The sequence below is a fragment of the Leguminivora glycinivorella genome, chromosome 19 (assembly GCF_023078275.1).
Source record: "Leguminivora glycinivorella isolate SPB_JAAS2020 chromosome 19, LegGlyc_1.1, whole genome shotgun sequence".
In the NCBI taxonomy this organism is placed as follows: domain Eukaryota; kingdom Metazoa; phylum Arthropoda; class Insecta; order Lepidoptera; family Tortricidae; genus Leguminivora; species Leguminivora glycinivorella.
In genome coordinates, this window is record NC_062989.1 from 5,642,828 (window position 1) to 5,666,601 (window position 23,774).

At 37.5% G+C, this 23,774-nt stretch overlaps 2 protein-coding genes across 2 annotated transcripts in view; one reads left to right on the forward strand and one right to left on the reverse strand.

Moving 5' to 3' along the window:
* Positions 1–243: 243 nt before the first annotated feature.
* Positions 244–9,609, reverse strand: LOC125236494 (trichoplein keratin filament-binding protein-like). Its single transcript, XM_048143314.1, is given in 10 exon segments — positions 244–639; positions 1,202–1,369; positions 1,371–1,391; positions 2,423–2,584; positions 3,700–3,987; positions 5,938–6,082; positions 6,856–7,038; positions 7,727–7,837; positions 8,418–8,632; positions 9,459–9,609. Coding segments are annotated over 9 exon segments (1,482 nt in total). The 5' UTR covers positions 8,630–8,632; positions 9,459–9,609; the 3' UTR covers positions 244–447.
* Positions 9,610–14,673: 5,064 nt separating this feature from the next.
* Positions 14,674–23,774, forward strand: part of LOC125236270 (tetratricopeptide repeat protein 28) — a 178,448-nt gene continuing 169,347 nt past the window's right edge. The window contains 1 exon segment of the mRNA XM_048142985.1: positions 14,674–14,914. The gene's annotated coding sequence lies outside the window, so the exon portion shown is untranslated.

A 23,774-nucleotide genomic window follows, 5' to 3' on the forward strand; every position in this document is an offset into this window, starting at 1 on the left:
AGCTTCGCGAAGTTCTGTCTCCTTCTCCGCTGCTTCTTACTTCTGCACTCTTAATCCCATTTTCTTCTATATACTCACTAGTTTATAAATTGATCTACCTTACGCCCAAGCCTGTTCAGTCCTGTCCCTGTTAATCCTAGCGCTATCCGTCCTAAGTTTTCTCTCATTCGCGCTAGCTTCGCGAAGTTCTGTCTCCTTCTCCGCTGCTTCTTACTTCTGAACTCTTAATCCTATTTTCTTCTATATACTCACTAGTTTATAAATTGATCTACCTTACGCCCAAGCCTGTTCAGTCCTGTCCCTGTTAATCCTAGCGCTATCCGTCCTAAGTTTTCTCTCATTCGCGCTAGCTTCGCGAAGTTCTGTCTCCTTCTCCGCTGCTTCTTACTTCTGAACTCTTAATCCCATTTTCTTCTATATACTCACTAGTTTATAAATTGATCTACCTTACGCCCAAGCCTGTTCAGTCCTGTCCCTGTTAATCCTAGCGATCTCCGTCCTAAGTTTTCTCTCGTTCGCGCTAGCTTCGCGAAGTTCTGCTTCTTTCTCGGCTGCTTCTTCTAACTTCTGCTTCTGCACATTGAGGCCTTTCAGCTGGGATTGGAGAGCTGATATCGTTGAGTAGGCTGCGTTCTTTAACTGTGGACAAAAGGTATATGAATAAATACAACTATGTTAGAATGCATTGTATTATGTTTTATCTGCAAAAAAAAAAATTGATTGATTGATTGACTGATTGAATAATGGGTCTTATTAGGGGATCTTACCTGAGCGTCTCTCTCCCTGGACTTCACCTCGTGATGGAAGCTCTCCATCTGCTCCAGGATCTCTCTCTCTCTTTCACGTTAGCCCGCTGCTGCATCCTGCTGGCTTCTACTTTTTCTTCTACTTGTCTTATTAGGGGATCTTACCTGAGCGTCTCTCTCCCTGGACTTCACCTCGTGATGGAAGCTCTCCATCTGCTCCAGGATCTGCTCTCTCTCTTTCACGTTAGCCCGCTGCTGCATCCTGCTGGCTTCTACTTTTTCTTCTACTTGTCTTATTAGGGGATCTTACCTGAGCGTCTCTCTCCCTGGTCTTCACCTCGTGATGGAAGCTCTCCATCTGCTCCAGGATCTGCTCTCTCTCTTTCACGTTAGCCCGTTGCTGCATCCTGCTGGCTTCTACTTTTTCTTCTACTTGTCTTATTAGGGGATCTTACCTGAGCGTCTCTCTCCCTGGTCTTCACCTCGTGATGGAAGCTCTCCATCTGCTCCAGGATCTCTCTCTCTTTCACGTTAGCCCGTTGCTGCATCCTGCTCGCTTCTACTTTTTCTTCTACTTGTCTTCTTAGGGTGGAGAGGACATCGCTCATGAGGAGAGCGCGGGCCTTCACGCTCTTTAGCCCAGAGCTGTAAGGCAAAATAGTAAATAATCAGTATGAATTTTGGTTTAATAATATTAATATTATCAAAGGCAGTTAAGTACAGGCAGGCAAGCACAGTCGCGTGATAAACGATGTAAAGTCAGGCCGTCCTTTTCACACTATTTGTAAGTGTGATAGGGACGCACCCACAGATGTCATATATACCATAGATCAAGCAAACGTATCTACTTAGCGTGTCAAATGAACTCAGTGAAATCCACTGAGTTGTCCGTCTTTACTCGCAGCTTGCAGCTTTTGGGCGTCAATTTTTGTAAGTTGAAGTCAACCAAAACATAAAAAATGCCTCGTTACGTGATATTCAATTGCATCAACACAAAAATTATGAACAATCAAGAGCCTGAGACATATTTAAAATTACAGGCAAGAATCAACTTCAGTACAAAATTTGACACGCTCGGCCCCTATACAAATATATGAATTTGTTTCTTCTATCTAAATTAAGTTCTGTGGACGCACCAATGCGATAAAGTTTATACACTTACGTTATTCATAAACGTTCACTAAAGTTATAAAGCCGATAAAGTTCGTTTGTCCCTTTCCGACGTATCGGTGTGTTAGAAAGGGACAAACGAACTTTATCGGTTTGATAACTTTAGTGAACGTTTATGGATAAGGGGGTGAGTATGATCCGCCCGCAGTAGTAGAACTGCAATCCGACAATATTTTTTTTTTATACTACGTCGGTGGCAAACAAGCATACGGCCCGCCTGGTGTAAAGCGGTCACCGTAACCTATGGACGCCTGCAACTCAAACAGTGTCACATGCGCGTTGCCACCCCATTAGAAACTTGTACACTCCCGTTTGCTGTGTTAAGTACACAGCAAAAAAGAGGGTACAAGTTCTAAGGAGGGTTCGGGGAATTTTCTTTTCGCACGTGTGTATGCGTATTTCAGTACAGATGACCCTTTGAAGTTTAGACTTTACAAGAAATATACTTACTACTTTCTGTACTTTAATGTTTTTAGCTCTAAAAACTTAAAAAACTAGATAGATACCTTATCTTGTTTCTCGCTCAGCTGCCTCGCTTCGCCGTCGTACATAGCGTCAATGTTCTTCTGTCTCGTTCGCTCGCGCTCGCGATACTCGTGCAACTCTTCTAATGCTGCGTCTAAGACGCGCTTGTAGCTCGATCTTCTGTCTTCGATGGATTCTATTTCCTGTAAACGAAATTTGCGTTTTTTTTAATACATAAAGCATACTAAAAGCGCTGGCTACTAGCACATCTCGGACACTGGCGATCAATTATATGAAAGAGGCGCGTTCCTAGCACACATTCTAAGCTTGTGTAGGTGAACGCGGAGATATGACAGGTTGACTTTTCGCGTTTTTGACAGGCGGTAACTGTGAGGTAACTAAGAGCCCACCCCGTACTTTCAGCGGGAAGCGGCCATACTGTACGATAGTACTCTTTATTATACTGTTCTACTAGTATGCTTTAGCGGTAAGTACGTGCGACTTTCGTTCCGGAGGTCGTGGGGTCGTGGGTTCGGTTTAGTTGTCAAAAGCGGACCCCAGGCTCCCATGAGCCGTGGCAAATGCCGGGATAACGGATGATGATGACTAGAAGACTAAAGTTCTGGGATGCTTTATTTATATCAATTCTTCTTGCGACTCGTGAGTGCCAAAATTATACTTTACCTACTTTATGTATACCTAAGTATTTTAACTAGAGCGTTAAGCGACCTCGCGTGCGGACCAATAAATTGACTCAGATGAAATGCAATATTTAGGTATGCCAGATTCGTATACCTACCAACAGCGGCTGGTCCATACAAGCCGATTCCCACCGGCTTGCCTAAAATTGATTACCAGTAAAGTACCTAATGTTAAGGTAGTTTTCTTTTTGCTTTGGTGTTGCCTAGCAGACATTTTCACAAGCCGCTACTCATACCTACTATACTTCTAACTTCGATTACAGTGGAAAATTCATAAAATATTAAACATTTTAGGTTTTATTACCCTATTTTGCAATACAAAGGAAAAACTGTACTAAACTAGATTGGACTATGCCTGATGGCGGCCGCCAGCGGAAGTTTGTATGGCAAATAGCCAGCTTTATTTTATGCTCTAAAGCACAAGAAACTTTACGTCACTTAGGGCCAGTTGCATCAACCACATTTGACAGACACATCATCGTCACGCAGCAGATGTCTATGGAACTTCCCATAGAATCAAATTTAACGAATGCTTTAACGGTGACGGACGGTTTGGTACAACCAGCCCTTACTCACTTAAATGTAAACTTAACGATCGAATTAACAAGGTTACTTACTTTCAAAACAGCCTTCTTCAACTTCTCCACCATTTGCAAATCCAACTCAATTTCCTCCAACACCGATATAACTTTCTTCTTCAACTTATACTTATGTAGCCCCATATTCACTATAGTTGCGTCCCTTTCTGCCACGAGTCGAGTCAATTCTCTGTCCCGCTCGCTCGATATGAACTTTAGCTCGTCTAGGATAAGGAGTTCCCTTTCTTCTTCTCTTTGTAGGCGTTTGACGATTGTCTCTTTCTCGCTTAGCTCGGCGATTTGACCTTCTAAGCTTCCACGGAGCTCCTGAAAGGAAAAACAAATAATCATGAAAATGTAGGTATAACATACAAATTTTTACTCAAAGTGAAATAAATTTCCTATACGAAGAAAAAGCAAAGCAGACGTCTCGACCCCAGGACTATCATCGAACCCGCGTCGTCTAAGTATCACGCCGTGCCTTTAAGTTCTTCAGCCAACCAGCCACGACGGCATACTTAGGCAGATTTTTATCAATTTATCATCGGTCTTGTAGTCAGAGATGTCAGGATTATACAAATAAATTATGATCTAGGAGGTAGGGCATAGCGAATGATATTCCGCTTTGTGTGGTAAGGCACAGCACAGCGGATATCGTCTCGCTCGAATCTAGAGCAGAGCCCAACTGGGGAAGTACCTCCGCCTTACAGAAAACCGCAGCCAAATAGCACTAGACCCTACTCATAGTGTTGTGTTCCTGCCGGTGAGTAAAGCTGCCAGAGCTCAACGAGGGTGCGGGGTGCTGACGACGGGAGGACTTACGGAACTCATTTGTTCCGTCTACTGTCCTTTGAGTCGTCGGCAACCCAAACCCTCCTTTGAACTTGTGCACTCCTTTTTGCTGTGTACTTATAATTAACACAGCAAAGGGGAGTGTACAAGTTTCTAATGGGGTGGCAACGCGCATGTGACACTCTTTGAGTTGCATGCGTCCATAGGTTACGGTAACCGCTTTCCATCAGGCGGACCGTATGCTTGCTTGCTACCGACGTAGTATAAAAAAAATGATGAATTTGGGTGATACCATATAGGAATACGTTAAAGAAAAAGTTGTAACTCCGTGCATCACAATGATGATGAATAGTGTAGTGATATCTAGCGTCAATCACGCGTCAAATAGCATAAATTATCAGTACCACTACTCGATACTAGTTGCCAACAGTTTACAACTTATATTACAAGCAGAAGGAATTGAAAACAGAGTACTGATGAATACTATTATAATATTAGCTAAACATTGTTGAACATTAGACTTTTTGTTCGTCGCGACATCTATTGACAAGTAGCAGTACTGATAATTTACGCTAGTTGACGCGTGATTGACGCGTGGATGACGCTAGATGTCACTACAAATAACTAGCATTTACTGATGTATAGAGTTACAATTCTTTCCTTACGTATTCCTCTAGGGTGATACTATAGTATTTTATGCAACTGGTGATGGTAAATCAACGTCAAAAAACCATTTACAATTTGAGGCGAAGCCGTTAATATTTGTTAATAAAGACGCCACGAGCATTTTTTACTATGGGACCAACACCCAAAACGCGAAATAAAATATTTTTTCTACTCTCCCATATTTTGAAATACTTTATAAAATAAAACTACCTATGAAACTGTCAGAAGATATTTTCGTGATTTCTAGTTGATCCCATAGTAAATAAAAGTTTATCAGTATCACCTGGACATTTAAGACGAATTACAGTAAATGGTTCTCGTTACATTTACATGCTATACATGTATATATACATATAGCACAGAAAGGCACAAGTACATATTTTTGATGTCCAAAGCTTTATCTGACATAATAAGGTTGGCAACATAACCATTTCATACAATATTTTAATTTTCTACGATGAAGTGATTGGTTTGTTAAGTTGGTAGCAATGTATTTACTGAACAGCAGCTATATCGTGCTACTGCTACTAAATGGTGTATAGACTAGATAGACTTGTCCTGACATCTTTTATGTAGGGTTTTAAAGTTCTATGCACGACCTTGTAAGTCATGAATAACAGTACGGGAGTAGAAAAATATACATATAGCACTAAAGGCATAAGTACATACTTTTGATGTCCAAGATCAACATAATAATAACATAACACTTTAACTTAGTACATACTCCAGTTCAATAAAATTCAAATATTTTTTATTGGAACAGGGCCGACAGGTCAAAGATGGACGAGTTTATTGGCTAAAATAAGTCATGTTATTTACCCTCATTTGCATCTCCTTTTCTTTTAACCGTTCTTCTTCTTTCTCTATCTGTTTTCTCAACGCCTCATCTCTTTCCTGAAGTATCTTCAAGGTTTCTTCTTCCTCCTTCTTTCTTGCTATCTCCTTCTCCACTATTTGTTGTGTCCTGAAAATAAAATTGGTAGCTTCCATTTTCTTACTTTAGTTACCATAGGGAAGTCGAAAAATCACTTATAAAACTTAAAAGAAAACTTTAAACGTAAAAAAACACATAGCTGCTTGGGACCGGGAGTCAGCTAACTATTACTACAGCAGATATTTTTTTACAACATTATTACATTTACTTACCATGCAGATTTAAGACTCCCATTAGCAACATGTTTAACCGCAGTTCCGCCTCGTCTCAACTACTCTTCTTTATACATGATGCCCTAGTAGATTTAGAGCTCTCGAAGACTGTCTATAGATAACTTGCTTGCATTATTAAAGCCTCTCAGTGTTATTTATGGCTTTTTCCCATTAGGCAACTTTCTTACTACACAAGATTCTATAAATCATTGTTACATTAACTTACCATGCAGATTTCAGCCTCCTATTGGCTACATACGCTGTGGCAGCACGCAACTCCGGCTGGTCGCCATACAATGGTGCAGTCGCAATTCTGCCTCGCGTCTCAACTACTCCTCCTTATCCATGATCTCCTGGTAGATTACGGGCTCTCACCGACGTTTAAATGGCTCACTTGAACTAGTAAGCCTTTAAGTGTTTATACATCAGACCCTTTAGCACAACTTGCCTTGACGCGCGCGAGTCCATACATCAAGCGCGACTTCAAGTATAGACTCGCGCGCGACAGGGCAAGTTGTGGTAGAGTCAAAAGACTTCAAGTGCTCTGACTCTTGTTTAACAAGATTATTATTTTTTTTAACATTAACTTACCATGCAGATTTAAGCCTCCCATTGGCAACATACGCTGTGGCAGCTCGCAACTCTGGCTGCCGAAGACGCCACGCGTGGTGCAGCCGCAATTCAGCCTCATGTCTTCGTAACTGTTCTTCCTTGTCCATGATGCCCTGGTTGATTTCTTTTAGGGTCGATGTTGGCACGTCGTTTAGGTATGACCTTGAATAAAATACGAAAGTAAGTCAATTCCAACGTCTACTAAAAGGTTAAAAAAACCGGCCAAGAGCGTGTCGAGCCACGCTCAATGTAGAGTTCCGTAGTTTCCCATATTTTTCTCAAAAACTACTCAACCTATCAAGTACAAAACAATTTTCCTATAAAGTCTTTATAAAGTTCTACTTTTGTGGTTTTTTTTCATATTTTTTAAACATATGGTTCAAAAGTTAGAGGGCCCCCCCCCCCGCATATTTTTTTTCCTTTAGGACCGATTATATCCGAAAATATTAATTTTATCAAAAAACGATTTTAGTTAACCCATTCCCATTCAGTTTTAAATACCTATCCAACAATATATCACACGTTGGGGTTGGATTGAAAAAAAATCAGTCCCCACTTTGCATGTAGGAGGGGTACCCTAACAAAACATTTTTTTCCACTTTTTATTTTACCACGTTGTTGGCGTGATTGATATATATATTGGTACCAAATTTCAGCTTTCTAGTGCTAACTGTCACTGAGATTTTCCGCGGATGGACGGACGGACACACATGGCGAATTCCTAGTTGACTACGGAACGGAACAGTAAAAAGTTCTATTAACACAACACCATGATTTGAGTTTACTTTTGTTTTTAAAAACAAGTTAACACTTTTCTACTATGAGTTTTCTCTCTGCATACATTACTTACCCATTTTTATAAAGCTTGGGCTTTGCAGCCAAAGCCTTCATTTCTTGTTGGAACTGCATATTTTCTTGAAACAACATGAGTTCTAACTTTTTTCTTCTTTCCTCAAGTTGTCTGGAAAATATTAAAATATACAATAAATATTTGGTAGCTAGAGCTAGTTTAGTCTTAGTAGGAAAAAAGTTTTAAAGGAAGTGCTAAACATTTTTCTAAGTACTTCGACCAGTGTATCACTGACAGAGAAAAACTTAGGGCAAGGTGAATCCTGCAACTGATCTATTCATCAGATATGTGTTCCATACCTCTATGAATTAAATCCACTTTTTTCTTGTTTGCATGCACTATATGATTTAGAATTAGATGGTTGGGTGATTTAAGGAAAGTCAGAAGATGGATGCAAATAGCAAACAGAAAGAAATAAACCCAGGTTATGAATTTCACCACCCCCTTTCTTCCGGTGGGTGTTGTAGAAGTCGACTGTGGGATATGGGTTAAATTGTGGAGTAGGCGAGTGAATGTCACAATTTGGATTTCTTTCAGCCCCTTTTTGCCAAGAGTGGCACTGAAACTTAGTATTCATGTGCTCTGTCTACCCCTTTATGGGATACAGGTGTGATTATATGTATGTATGTAAAGAAATAAATAGAAATGGAGATTGGTCATAGAAAGAGATTAAACATGTAACTACACTTACATAGCTCTTAGTTTCCTAGAGCTAAAGAGCTCTGCTTCCTTCTTAGCCTTCTCATAATACCCTTCAGTAGTCCACTGCTCATGGTGACGGGACCTGTTTGTGTTGCTCTCAAAGTAGTTAGCCACCTTCCGGAGTTCTTCAGCACGGCGGAGTTCGTTGTCACGCCGCTGTGCTGCTAGAGCTTGCTGCTGCCAGGCTCGGGGTCGAGACATGGTCTGGAATTTGATTTCTTATGTAAGACATTAATTTTAAATAAAGCTTTATACTTTGATAAAAAATGATGATTAATAAAAACTATCCACTATTTGAACTATCAGCACAAATTTTAAACATAATGAAACAAATTAAAATAAGTCTATGGAAACAGAAAATATTGCATATTAATGAATTTATAATACATCACCACCTGTCCCTCATCCTACATTCTGGGTAAAGAACATAGATTTATTCCAAGAGTAACTGTGGGTAACCGCAGACAATATAAACAAAAAAATTTACCACAATAAGTAAATATGTTTTTTCACAGATTTTGAAAACTATGGAGCCAATTTTTCTAAATGTATGTATTCGTAAAAACAACAAGAACCCACCAGTACAAACTAATATCTGAACTGTCTAAAAACAATCCTCGGAAACATTTTCTCAGCAAAAGAGTGGTCAAAACGGGGAACAAATTACCAGAAAACGTGATCTCATCACTGAATGTCAACCAGTTTAAGAACCGACTAGATAACTATTTAACGAATTTAAAGAACACACCTCAAGAAAGTATAGTTGGATACAGGCAACTATCAGTTGTTACAACTGCCTGCCTGATTAATAAATAATAACAATATGATCATATTAAAACACACCAGAAAAATGCTTTTCAGATACAAAAGTAAAAAGTAAGCTGCTTTAAATCACTTACATATTTCTTCAAAAGAAAAAACAGTATGAATGCACCTCACACTATCATTGCTTGCTCAGCAATGACTTTAAACCCCACTTCTACCCAAAATGAGTCATTTAAGGTCTTTGTGAGATCAATAATATACTGACCTCCTTGGTAATTTACTCGATGTTAATAAACTGTTCTGGGGCCTTCACCAAATGAGTCAAGTCACTGTAATCGCATGATTATACGACGTGGGTGTAATTGCGACCCGCAATTGGGTCATGAGACATCCGATGTGCAGTAAATCTAAATGAAATAAACTTTAATTGAACACCGTGATCCGACGGTCAGTTTGATTTAAAAACAAGTGACGTTCTTTGACGTTTGTCCTACTTAAAGATGCAAAAAGATAAGAGTTTATTACAAATGGAAAAACAACGTTATGCTAGAAATATACAGTCTACTTTTCTATTCACATATCACGACCACTTGAATAGTAGAAGCGTAAATAGAACATAGTGCAACTCATGGCGTGTGGACGCTGAAATGACAGTTGCCTAGCAACGATAAGACGTTCTTAGAGTTACTTAAACATAACTGTGTTCGTAGCGTTAGGCGTTTTATATTCGTTCATAAATATTTAAAAGAAAAAAGGTAAACTCACTAGTGCGGGAATTTCAAAGGGTAATTTGGATTGGTTTTATAACCTCGAGCAGGATTATGGTATAGGGGGCCTATTCATGATAACAATCGTTGAAAAGCCAATCTAAACTCAAATAATGTATGAAAATTGATCAAGTAGGAAATAGCATGGAGAAAACTGCATGAAAAAGAAAACTAGAAATTTACCTTCGATCAACTTTTGATCGAACTTGTCATACAATTTGACAGTAATGTCATTGCAGTGGTTGCGGTCTGCGGTATTCTGCATTGAAGTATAATGTAGTATGTAGTAATGGCCTCTTCTGTTTCTGGGTTTCTCAAATGAAGGTAAGAATAAAATTATGGTGTTCCGACTGAAAAAAGAAATAACATTAATAAAATTGGGCTTCTGTTGGGGTTATTATGACCGATAAGCGGCAGAAGGATACTTCTTACCTTCTTGAAAATGCAACGTTCTTATAGTCACCCCCTGCCTTCCCGTGGGTGTCGTAGAAGTCGACTGTGGGATTTGATTTGGGTTAAATTGTGGTGCTGGCGAGAGGCTGGCAACCTGTCACTGCAATGTCACATTTTCGTTTTATTTTAACCCCATAATTGCCAAGAGTGGCACTGAGACTTCAGTAGTTTCATGTGCTCTGCCTACCCCCTTTATGGGATACAGGCGTGATTGTATAATGTATGTATGTATGTTATAGTCACCTGTATAGTATTATAGTATTAATAAATGTTACACAAATGCAGCATGTCTGACTTATTTCTAAAGCCAAGAGCGAGTCACATTTTTTTGCAGTCTTCAATTGAGTACCTACCAAATTATTGCCGGTATCTGTATCTGTACACTTTGGGAAGTTTGACAGACTCGTTTGGAGAAATTAATTTGAAATACTTATTATTCAAAGAACTTTCCATTTCAGTGACAATCTTTGACCCAAGATTCTCTCTCATCTCAAATCGTACCGAAATAAATCCGGAAACCAATATCCAGCAAACATCTTCAAGGTAATTATTTTTGTCATATTTTTTTTTCTAATTGTTTTTTTATTATAAATGGGCTTAGATACTCTTCCATAGTTCGTTATTTAAAAACATGAATGATTGCTTTAAAGTAAGCATCTTTTATTGAAAACTGAAATAGATTATTATTGCCCGTGTGGTGACGGGTTAAGAATTTCACCACCCCCTTTCTTCCCGTGGGTGTCGTAGAAGGCGACTGTGGGATATGGGTTAAATTGTGGCGTAGGCGAGAGGCTGGCAACCTGTCACTGCAATGTCACAGTTTCGTTTTCTTTCAACCCCTTATTTGCCAAGAGTGGCACTGAAACTTGAGTAGTTTCATGTGCTCTGCCTACCCCTCCATGGGATACAGGCGTGATATGTATGTATGTATGTATGAAATAGATTATAAACTGAAATAACTACCATACACTAAAGAAAAAGGGATCAAGTCCGAAACACTGGTGGCGAAACCGGGAATCGAACCCGGAGTAGTGTTACTACTTAAATATATATATATATATATATATATATATATATATATATATATATATATATATTTAATAAAATAATTTGATTGAATTTGATATATATATATATATATATATATATATATATATATATATATATATATATATATTTAATAAAATAATTTGATTTGTTCCCTACATAATATTTAATTGAATTAAGTTTCTTTTTAAAAACCTACTAATTTAGGAGTTAGAGCAATACAAAGTTGCAAATTTACGCATACCATTATTCAGACTTAGAAATTTTACAATACGGTACTAACGGTACTGCGGGGCAATTGTCACTCATTCATTTTTTCCATTATTACACTATGATGTTGAGTTTTACATGTATCCACTGAACACTCCTACCATATATAACCGGTGGACACTCTATTTAATAATGCAAACATTGTAAAACATGGAAAAAATGGACTAGTTACATTTGCCCCTCCAGTCGAGATTTGCCCCGCTGTACCTTATAGGTACTTAATCGAAAACAAAACGTAGGGGCTCCATGTCCAAAAAAAAAAAGAAAGAATCGATCGAATTATTAGGGTTCTGTATTTGTGTGATGAACACAGATATTTGTTCCTGAGTCATGGATGTTTTCTATGTATATACGAGTAAGTATGCATTTATCTCTTTAAGTATGTACATCATCGTTTACCTTTGCTTTGCTTTGTTTGGGGCTAAGTAGATCTGTGTAAGGTGTCTCCAATATTTATTTATTTATTTTTTCATAATCTCAACATCCAGGGAGGAATATTTTTTTCCCCTGGGTGGATATAGTTCTGTTTATATACGATATTATGTATACATATGTTTGTCCCCCTATCCCCTCATCAATTGTCCAGGTAGGGTAATCTGCAAGACACCGCCTCCCAGTCCCGCCGCGGGGTCCAACGGGCTACTTAATTCCGTAATGTTGTGTTGACTGACCGGTTGGCCCAGTTATTCTGTGATTACTCTAAGCACTACCAAGTTGATACAGTCACCTCGAAGTCACGTTTATCTTTTAGGGTTCCGTAGCCAACTAGGAACCCTGATAGTTTCGCCATGTCTGTCTGTCCGTCCGTCCGTCCGTCCGTCCGTCCGTCCGTCCGCTTTCTTTATTTATTTATAATTTCTTATCACTAAGCTCCCCCTAAACTGGAAGCACGTTTCGCTTCACATTTACGTATCGCTGTACTGTAAGCATATCACCATACTTGACGACTGGGTATACGTAGGTACTGTACGTAGCCAAATGCACAAATGCGTACGATAATATCATTATCTCTGTCGCTCTTCCGTATTGGCGCGACTGAGCCAGACTGCGTTTCGTTTCTGCGTCTGGCGTCAACGATTGTCATTTAGGCTAGGCCGGCTGGTCTGACTATATTTATTACTAGCTTTTGCCCGCGGCTTCGCTCGCGGTAGAAAGAGACAAAAATTAGCCTATGTCACTCTCCATCCTTTCAACTATCTCCACTTAAAAAATCACGTCAATTGGTCGCTCCATTTTGCCGTGAAAGACGGATAAACAAACAGACACACATTTATACATTTTTACCCTCACTAGCTCGGAAACACGTGTTTTGTCCTTTAATACCAGCGGGTAGAAACGGATTTTATCCACTAGTGGGTAAAGTAATTTGACCTTGAATAAAGTCAAAATAACTGCTTTAAAATTGATAAAGGTATAGGTGAATCTAGTAATAAAGATGATTTACCACCTGTAAAACTACTGGAAGCAGATGATAAACGCATTTTTTTGCGTTGTAGTTTCCTCGCTATAGTGAGGGGAAAAGTTTTGTGTTACACTCGGGTGCAAATGTATTTTACTTCTCGTGTGTTAAAAAACTCGCAAGTTCAGGATTCTATAGTTGAACCACGAGCGAATCCTTTCACTTGCTCGTTTTTCAATTCCACACTCGGCGTTAAAATACAACTTTGCCCCCTTGTATAACAAATAACTATTAATTGTTAGTATGGATAATTTTCGACGGCGCGTTGAAGTCTAAGCTGCGATAGACGTCTTGTATCAAATCATGATGGTCTGAAACTATGTAGGAAATCTGATCATCTTTGTTTTCTATTCTTAAATAAATAATACTAATTTTAATTTAATTTGTGGTGTAGAGTTAATAATTTCACCATCCCGGCCCTTAGCTGCCGTTGGTGTCGTAAAAGTCGACTGTGGGATATGGGTTAAATTGTGGCGTAAACGAAAGACTGGCAACCTGTCACTGCAATTTTACAATTTCGTTTTCTTTCAACTCCTATGATGGCACTGAAACTTGTGCATTTTCATGTGCTCTGCCTACCCCTTATGGGAACACAGACGGAAGATTATGTAAGTATGTAATTTGTTTTTTACGTTTTAAGTAAATACCTATATTTAGCCTATCCTAGCACTGCTTGGCCTGGCTTATAACCTATCGAAGCTTTAAGCTCTTTTCATTGAGGCGTCCGCGCGGCGGCCTTCAAGTTGATAGCGGGTCACATTCCGCCCGGGCGAGCGAGAGGGGAACACAGCCTGTCCCGCTCGGGCGGCAATATGGCGGGCGGAGTGGTGTTGCCAGGAGAGCAAGCGTTACCTGGTTTTGTGGTAAATGGGGAATTGAAATTTTAGGGTTCCGTATAAACAGCATACATTTTAATAGTCATTTTTATAACTTTTGTTTTGAAAAATGATTTTTTTTTATAGCTGCCACTAGAGAATACTATCTGTAGTATCTCTTCTCTTGGTCATTGCCATTCGTGATGGCCTGATCTTTGCTTGACGTAATCTAAAGAGAATGATGAACCCAAAGACTTTATTGCTCTCATAATCCTTCATGTAGGATTATTACTTATAAAATACTAGCTTTTGCCCGCGACTTCGATCGCGTTAGAAAGAGAAAAAAAAGTAGCCTATGTCACTCTCCATCCCTTCAACTATCTCCACTTAAAAAATCACGTCTATTCGTCGCTCCGTTTTGCCGTGAAAGACGGACAAACAAACAGACACACACACTTTCCCATTTATAATATTAGTATGGATTCATTCATTCATTTGCTTAAAAAAACTTTTTTTATCTTCCATATTGATTTCCTAACACACAAATATAAATAACACATTGAAACAGTTCCAAACAACCAGTTTCAGGTTCTATTTTGGGGAAATTTTCCCCACTATAGCAACACCGTTCGCCGGCAGTCAGTCCACTCGAGACGGCGCGCGCACGCGCACTCGCTACCGCGTTCCAAAATCAAATTTCAAAAACCCCAACGAACAACAAATTATGAAAATACCCCTTTAATTGTTTTAAGTACAGTGTCCCACACAAGTGTGCATGCAAATTGTTCGGAATATGAAAGTGTTAACGAAAATATGCGTACAGTGTATATGTAAAGTGTACGATTGATATTTTTTGTTTGGCTGCGTGTAACCGTGTTCGCGATGGGTTTATAATTGGTCTAAATCTATGGTAAGATAGCTTTAAGCTCGGTAAACTACAGTTATGTTGCATGAGTTCTTTCGTATTTATGTGTTCATATTAGATGCAGCTGGAGTGGGGAAATCGTAGGCAGCTTCCTATGATTTCTCTGGTATAACGATTCAACATTAGGCTTAAAATATAAGTAAACATAGGTATAGTACCTACCTATTGGGAAAATTTCAGAAACTTACTTAAAATAACAGAACTTTGTAATGAATTAACTAATGAAATCACTTGTTCTTCCGATAAACAATCTTATTCATGTTTTGTATATCTACTACGTACGCGAATCGGTCTGTCCACTCCAAATTCTGAATGAAAATCAGAATCGGCTTAGTGGTTTTGACGCTGCAGATAAAGACCCATAAAATCACATTTATACGACAGCTTATATCAGTACGTTTCGTGCATTCTGATCAAAAACAGTTTGTAACCGGAATTTGTCAACACTGAATAACCTGAATTGTTTTTGATAGAGTTTTCTCTATTTAAGAGATCGAACGCTAACGCTAAAACAGAGATTTAACCAAAAGCAAATGCCAGGAGAAGTCTTCCACCGCTTTTAAGAGGATACGATACCGAAGCACGAATTCAAATTTGAGATTTTTAGGTCTTTATCGCCGTCGCGCTGACGGGGGTGGAACCCACAGAGAGGCCCTGTGTGCGTGCGCGTGGCGCACGCACACACCCGCGTCCGCCGCCGGCGCGAGTACTTACTCGCGCTCAAGCGCTCTCTATGTATATTTGTCTAGTTTCGGACTTTTGATGCATAATGTTTTGGACTCCGTGAAGATATTAAGTGTACTGATTTGACTAAAATGCAAATTTGTAATGTTTTAAGGAATGGTAGAAACAATTCCTTATCTTATACATAATGTGATTATCTTAAAAGATGATTTCTTTTAAGATAGTCACATTGTTAGCGAAATAAAGTTATTCGGTATGTAAAAAGCTAAAACCTTTTCGATTTCAAAGAGAAGCCATATTATAGGAGTAATAGGTACGTACAATTAACCAATTAATCTGAATCCTAGGTCATAGGCCAATCTAGACCCTTTCACAGTAAAAGTAAAACTGACTTCTGTAGCAAATAAAGGACGGTGTCAATACGACAGGGTTCTAGAGTGGCCTAGGATTCTACATAATTGGTTGACAGTATCTACCTACCAAAAATGTATGTGAATCTTATTCTTTTTTTTTTGCACATGTTTGACAGAAGTGACAGCGTAGGAAAATTTAACTAGGTAACAATTTGGTACCTATTATACTTACCAGACACCGGATTATGTTCCAAGGTAACTAGAACTTTTTAGCAGAATTCTAACAAAAAATCTGCCAAACAAAATCTTATTGCATATGAAGCATAAGGAACTTTTTTCAGATGGAAAGCTACATATGCATCTTATATTTCTAATTTTCTAGGGTTGTGTATACATATTACCTACCTAGCATTAGAAATACAAGGCTTAGCACAGAAAGACCAACCATAAAAATGCTTAACTAATTTGCCAGCTAAATTTAAACCTAGGTATCGGTACTTAAACGTATAGATACTTTTGATATTTTTATTATTTAAAACTTATTTATACTTACATATCAGCATTTCTGTTACCATAGAATTAAAACGTATATAACACTCATTTCATCTACCAACTAAGGGCATCTGTAATCTACATACAAATAAGGCCTGGTTAAAAGTCTCGAAATGTTATATGTACATTTTATAATTAGATAAGTGTAAATGGGTCAAAAAATTGGGTCCATGTGCAATTGTGCATTAAGTAGGTGCACTTTTCCCAAATTGCTGCATGTATGAAAACTATGAAATAAGGCCCATCAGTAACTTAACAAAAAATAAGGTATTTCTTACATACCGAATTAAGCGTAATTGTGTCGCTTAACTTCAAACCTGGATAAATCCATTCTGCTACAAGGTTAATATATATTTTTTTATATATTCAATCTTAAAGCAGAATGGATTTAAGTACCCAAGTTTGAAACTAAGCGACACAATTGATAGTATGTATCTAGGAGATATTTTCTTTACAAAATCGTATTATTCAAGAGCGCTAAGATAAACGCACGTCGAAATAAAGTAAAATTGACAATATTTACCGATGAGATTGTGCTCTGTGTGTAATGGTAAACATTAATAATATGAAAAGTAATTGTTTCAGTCAGAGCATCTTCACTCGTCAATTTCGTCTTACTCTTTAGTTGTGAAACATGGGTGACAAAGGACGGTCGCCGGAAGGAAAAGAACAAAAATATATGGATACCTATATATATTATAATATTTATCCCGTAGAACAGCAGGTTACTTCAAAGTACTTTAATTAACTACCTAATTTTAATGTTGTCTTCGGTTCCCGTCGTCGTTCGTCGAATCCCGGTAAGGGTATTTATTTGTGTGATGAGCACAGATATTTGTTCCTGAGTCATGGAGGTTTTCTATGTATATAAGTATGTATTTATCTATTTAAGTATGGTTTTGTATTTATCTATGGGATATGGGTTAAATTGTGGCGTAGGCGAGAGGCTGGCAACCTGTCACTGCAATGTCACAGTTTCGTTTTCTTTCAACCCCTTATTTGCCAAGAGTGGCACTGAAGCTTTAGTAGTTTCATGTGTTCTGCCTACCCCTTTCTGGGATACAGGCGTGATTGCTACTTAAATAGATGACATACATACATAATGTATGTTATCTATTTAAGTATGTATTATTTATTTATTTATTAGTAAAAACATGTTTACATGACATTACAGTAAAACCAATGCGTCACGAAACTTAGATAACAAAAAAGAAAAAAAAAGAACATGAAAAAAAAAACAAACAATAAAGTTTAAAACTAAACAATTTATTTTGGCGATGACGTAACAGCGTGGCTCCGTTGCATCGTTTGCCCCGGTGTAGGATTCGGCAAGTTGCCCCGGAATCGCCGAAAAACCACACCTTTCGGCCAGAAGCCTGCGCTCGCGATGGTGTCCTGCGCTATATCGTCGCCTAGCACCCATAGTACAAGCTTTGCTTAGTTTGGGGCTAAGTTGATCTGTGTAAGGTGTCCCCAATATTTATTTAATTATTTAATTACTTACCATAATCATAATGTAATAAAATGTGCATTTTTTCGTGGTTACCAACATGCATACCAACCATAAAAATGCTTAACTAATTTGCCAGCTAAATTTAAACCTAGGCTATTTAAACGTATAGATACTTTATATACTTTTATTATTTAGATCTTATTTATACTTTTCGGCAAAGCATTTTTGCTACCGCAGAATTAAAACGTTGATAATACTCATTTCATCTACCTACTAAGGGCATATGTAATGTCAATGCAAACAAGGCCCGGCTATTAAATTTCGAAATGTTATGTACATTTTATAACTTGATAAGTGTAAATGGTTCAAAAATTTCGTGCAGTAAGTAAAAAAGTAAAAAGTAAGTATTATTAAACAGAAAAACTATGGGTCTTATTTGATGCAGGTATGAAATAAGGCCCATGCCGCCCATGTGTCCACATGTTCACAACCTTCGATACCCAAGAAGTAGCGCTGTGGCAATAGAGATGGATCGGATATAATCTTCAAAGATGAGCTATCAACAGCGCCAGTATTTGAGTGGTGGCCTCAGAGTGGAAGGCGACCCCGCAAACGCCCAGTACTTATGATACACAATACACATAACCACTGTTAATAACCACCTTCTCTCATATTTCCACAGGCATGAGTTGTTGAATCGCTTTCAGTCGGGTTTCCGTCCCGGGCATAGTACTGTCACGGCTCTGGTGAAGGTTACCGATGACATTCGTCTTAATATTGAAAATAAAAAGCTTACGCTTCTCGTACTTTTGGACTTCAGTAGTGCTTTTAATACAGTAGATTTTGATATCCTTCTTCATATTCTTCGTACTTTTAATGTGTCACAGACGGCTTTATCTTGGTTCCGTAACTACCTCTTTGGGAGACGCCAGCGTGTCAGGGTCGACGACAAGATTTCGGATTGGTGTGATCTGTCTGCTGGTGTTCCCCAGGGAGGGATACTCTCTCCTCTCCTATTCTCAATTTTTATTAATGGCATTACTTAATCCTTAAAGTGTTGTTTTCATCTCTACGCGGATGATTTGCAAATTTACGCGTCGGCTAGCATGGACGAGTTTCCTCATCTTGTCAATAAAATCAACAGCGACCTTGAGTCAATACGTCTCTGGGCTCACAAGTTTGGGTTGAAAGTGAATGCGTTGAAGTCGGAGGCGATTGTCATCGGTGGCCCTCACTTTGTGTCCAAACTGTCGGAAATGGTGGTACCCAACGTAATTTTTGATGGAACAATTATCCCATTTTCCGCTACAGTGAAAAACTTGGGTATCACCATAGATCAAACTTTGTCCTGGTCAGCCCACGTCGCTGATGTTAGCAATAAAGTGTTTGCGTCTCTCCACTCGCTGAGGCGTTTACAAAATTTTCTTCCACTTCAAACGAAAATAACACTTTCTTCGTCATTGTTGCTTCCTTTGTTAGATTACGGTGATATCGCTTTTCTGGACCTTAGTGAGGAGTTGCTTGACAAACTCGAGCGGTTGCAAAACTTGTGTATCCGTTACATCTATGGTTTGCGTAAGTTTGATCGCGTATCCCAGTTCCGATCTCAGCTTGGCTGGCTGCCGATTCGCCGTCGTCGAGACGTGCATGTCCTGTCACTGCTTTTTAATGTCTTATTTAATCCGTCTTCGCCACGCTACCTTTCCGAAAGATTTAGTTACTTGGCTGCTGGCAGTAATCACCGTTTGCGATCTAGCGCCAATCTTGCTCTTGCAATTCCACCCAATAAGACGCGGACATACAGAAAATCCTTTTCTGTCTATGCCGCTAAATTGTGGAATGAGATACCGGTGTCCGTGAGGCAATCCCAATCTGTAGCAGCACTCAAGAATAACCTTAAAAAACTATGGCTTTCCGACACTTAATTTTTTTTTTTATCGGATTGTTTTTTTTTTTTTCTCTCTTTTTCTTTTTCTTTAATTTTTATCTATTTTTTTTTTTATTGTCGTCTTGCTTTGTGGTTCGAATTAATATCCATATACTTTTTGGTCTAAGTACCTATATAAATATATATTTTATGAGTATTTGTTTATTTATTACTATATTATTATATATGTATATATTGGTGTATTAATGTAATTGTATATGTATATATTTGTTACCATGTGTATACAAAATTTGCATTTAATTCTTTTAGTGGTTGTACATTTTTGAATTCGTCACTCATCGTTAATTCGCTTCTACTCATTTCCTCAAAGGTTGACTGGAAGAGATCCCATTAAGGGATAAGTCCGCCTACATTGTATATTACTGACTCTGTAACTGTGTCTCTTTTGTTTCCTTTATGTACAATAAAGCTTATACATACATACATACACATAAACACAATACATTATAATATTTATTGCCCCGTAGGACAGCAGGCTACCCCACACTACTTTAATTAAGTACCTAATTTTGTCCCTTTAAACTTAATATGAAATAAAGTCTGCCTATCTTGACCACATTGACCTTGACGCATTGCTTGTTAAGACTTGAACCCCTCTAATTTAGAGTACCATATCCTAAATGCATAGTCCTGAATAAATGTGTTTTAGACGACAGACCGACTTATCACAAAAATTGATGATTGAATTCATGGACACAATGTTTACACAAAGTTATAAAACTTAAGAAGCGAGCGATGGGCCTTATTTAGAGAAGTCACTATTTAGGGCATTTTTGATTCTATGTCTGCGAAGAAAATATACAAAACGGCATGATTGATAAAACTTAGAAGAAATATAAGCACTGGGCCTTATTAAGGGCAGGTACTGGTACCAACCTCAACAAACTATGTATTACTAAATAAGGCCCATCGTTTTTTTAAATATTTTAAAACATGACTCAAATTATTAATATTGTGTCTGTTTTTATTGTGTGTATATAAGTACATATAATATGACTAATATAACTACTTACCTAATTGGTGTTCGGCAGAATAGTAATAAATAAACAATGATGACCGAATACCAAATTTTCGGCAAAATGGCTGAAAAGACCGAATACCAAATAGTTGCCTAATATTCGTGGAATCTATCGTAAAATACAGCATAAGGCTTGCAACAGACAGTCTTAAAAATTCATAATCTTAAAAATTTGCAAGCCTAACTTTATAATTGTTACTAGTAAACCAATGACGAGAAAAGTTATGCATGTATAAAATAAAACTATACCTGTATGCAATTGTTACGTACCTTACTAAAATATGGACTTAGTATTTCCACAGAATATATAATACAGATTCAAACTTTCACGATTTTTACACATATTTAAAATTGCAAACGGGACTTAATCGCGTATTTACTATGTTTTAAACACTAAGTACACTAACCTCCGATGTTTCAAGGACGGCATTGTCCCCGTGTAGAGATGGGCGGCGGGAAAATACCCGGGGTAGATATCGGGTATTTACCGGGTATTTACCCAATCTACCCGATATTTACCTTTTCTACCCTAATGGGTGGGTATAAATAAATATTGTAATAAAATGGGTCATAAATTGAATTTAATCGTGAAAAAATGTTTTCTTGGTATTGTATAATATATTTATATTTTATTAATATAGTTCTATAAACATATATCGAAGTATTTGTATTGAATAAGGAATTTGTTAAATATCATTGACATGCTTGTGTGTTAGTTACCTCCTCCTCCTAAACGGCTGAACCGATGGGGATGAAATTTTGTGTGCTTATTATAGTTCCTCTCAAGTAACAATTTCTGGTCCTATAGTGGTCGAGGACACCAAATTAAATCACACTAAATGGTCCTATAAATAGTCTATATTGGTACTGTAGAGCCGATTTGGCGCAATTATGCAGCCATTTAATAATATAATAGGCCTATAGCAGTATCATCCGTGACGTTTAAGGTCTATAATGGTGATGTAATGATGACTTGTGCTAATTTGTTGACATAGAGGACACAGTAACGCTATTATATATAGTACCTATCAATTTTTGCTATAGTAGCATTTGAGATTCCGTTATACAGGTTATTTTGTTCTATAATAGCAGTTGCCGTCCCTTTTAATGCGAAATTTCTAAAATAATTTAATGTGTGTTAATATTTAACAAAAACTGTTCTAAACGAGGAACTTAACGAAAAGTGGCGTGTGAACTTGTGAAGTTTAGTGTCAATCAACATAATTTGGATTTCGTATACTTCCATCATTAGAATCATCATCATCATCATTACTGCAAAAAGGTATGCGATGGAAATTTTACCATTAAAAGAATATTAGTTTAATGGAGTATTTTAAATGCGCCCTCGATTTATACATGTTTTGAATAAAATAAATAAATATAATTCAATACAATAAAATTATTGGTACCATAGTTTCTACTATGGATCCAAGAAGTAAAACATACGCTTTTATAGTTCGACTATATCACTTATCATACGCATTCACTGCCATAAGCCCGCCATCGTGGATTCAATTAGGGTTGCATGAGAATTTAACTATGATCCAGTTTAACTTATAAGTTCTTTATATAGAAAACAATACTTGTTTTCAATGTTTTACTATAGAAAGATCTTTTAAACAGTATTAATAAATGTTGTTTTCTTTTTAGTATGACAAATCTAAACTACAATTGGTCGCTATGTGTATTTTTAAAGTTAATTTCTAGAAAAACACTGTACGGAACCAGATACCGCATCTTTGGCCTGATTTCATAATTACGATGTATAAACACCATAAAGCAGCCTTTTAAGGTCAAAATTGTCATTTAAAAGTAATCGTTTTCTACTCTTATATATCTGATTTGGTTTATAAAACATATAGTAAACTCAGCTATAACGCTATTGTGTTTTAAAAGAGATACCGAAACCATTATTCAACAGGTGTGTGATATTTAAAGAGTCATTGTGGCGTATACGGCGATGAGATATAAAAGACATTAGAAAACGACTATAACCTTTTCAAAGCTATATAAACGTATCCTGAAAACTTCATTATATAGCAAAATAGCTCTATAATGGTATTCATATCACTACTATACAGTGTTAAATACTATAGCAGTGTTTACAAAGCCACTATATCCAAAAATAGTGGTATAGTTAGGTTTTAAATCTGTTAAAACACAACTACTAAAAATACTATAAGCGGCTTGTTGGTAACCTTAATAGCGCAAATTGATAGCATAACAGTGATTCCTAACACTATTATACAATAATATTGTTCTTATTTATTTGATCCTGTTATAGACCAGGCCTATAGCGGCTCTATAAAATGGTGATATAAACGTTTACATCACTTCCTAATAACACCTTTTAGCTGTATAACGCAACAACTATAGCGGCTTGTCGGGGACCTTAATAGCGCAAATTGATTGCATAGCAGTGATTCCTAACACTATTATACAATAATATAGACTTATAGTAGTCATATTTGATCCTGTTATAGACCAGGCCTATAGCGGCTCTATAAAATGGTGACATAAACGTTTACATCACTTCCTAATAACACCTTTTAGCGGTACAAGCTTATAGAGCTAAAAGGTGTTACTGGAGGCTTTTATACGACAGGCGGTCACGCCGAAAACCTTTATACGACATCTATAGTAGCTTTTAGCGTCGAAAACCAAAATTATAGCACTAAAATGTTACTTGCTGTTTGTTTGGTAAAGCCTACTATCTAGCCGAACATTTTTATATTAAAGGAAAAAATGGAAAAATTTACGCTTCCGGCGGCTTTTTTTTCCTTTAATATAAAAATGTTTAGAATCGTTAGCAGACGTTTCTGCTTAATAAAAATTAA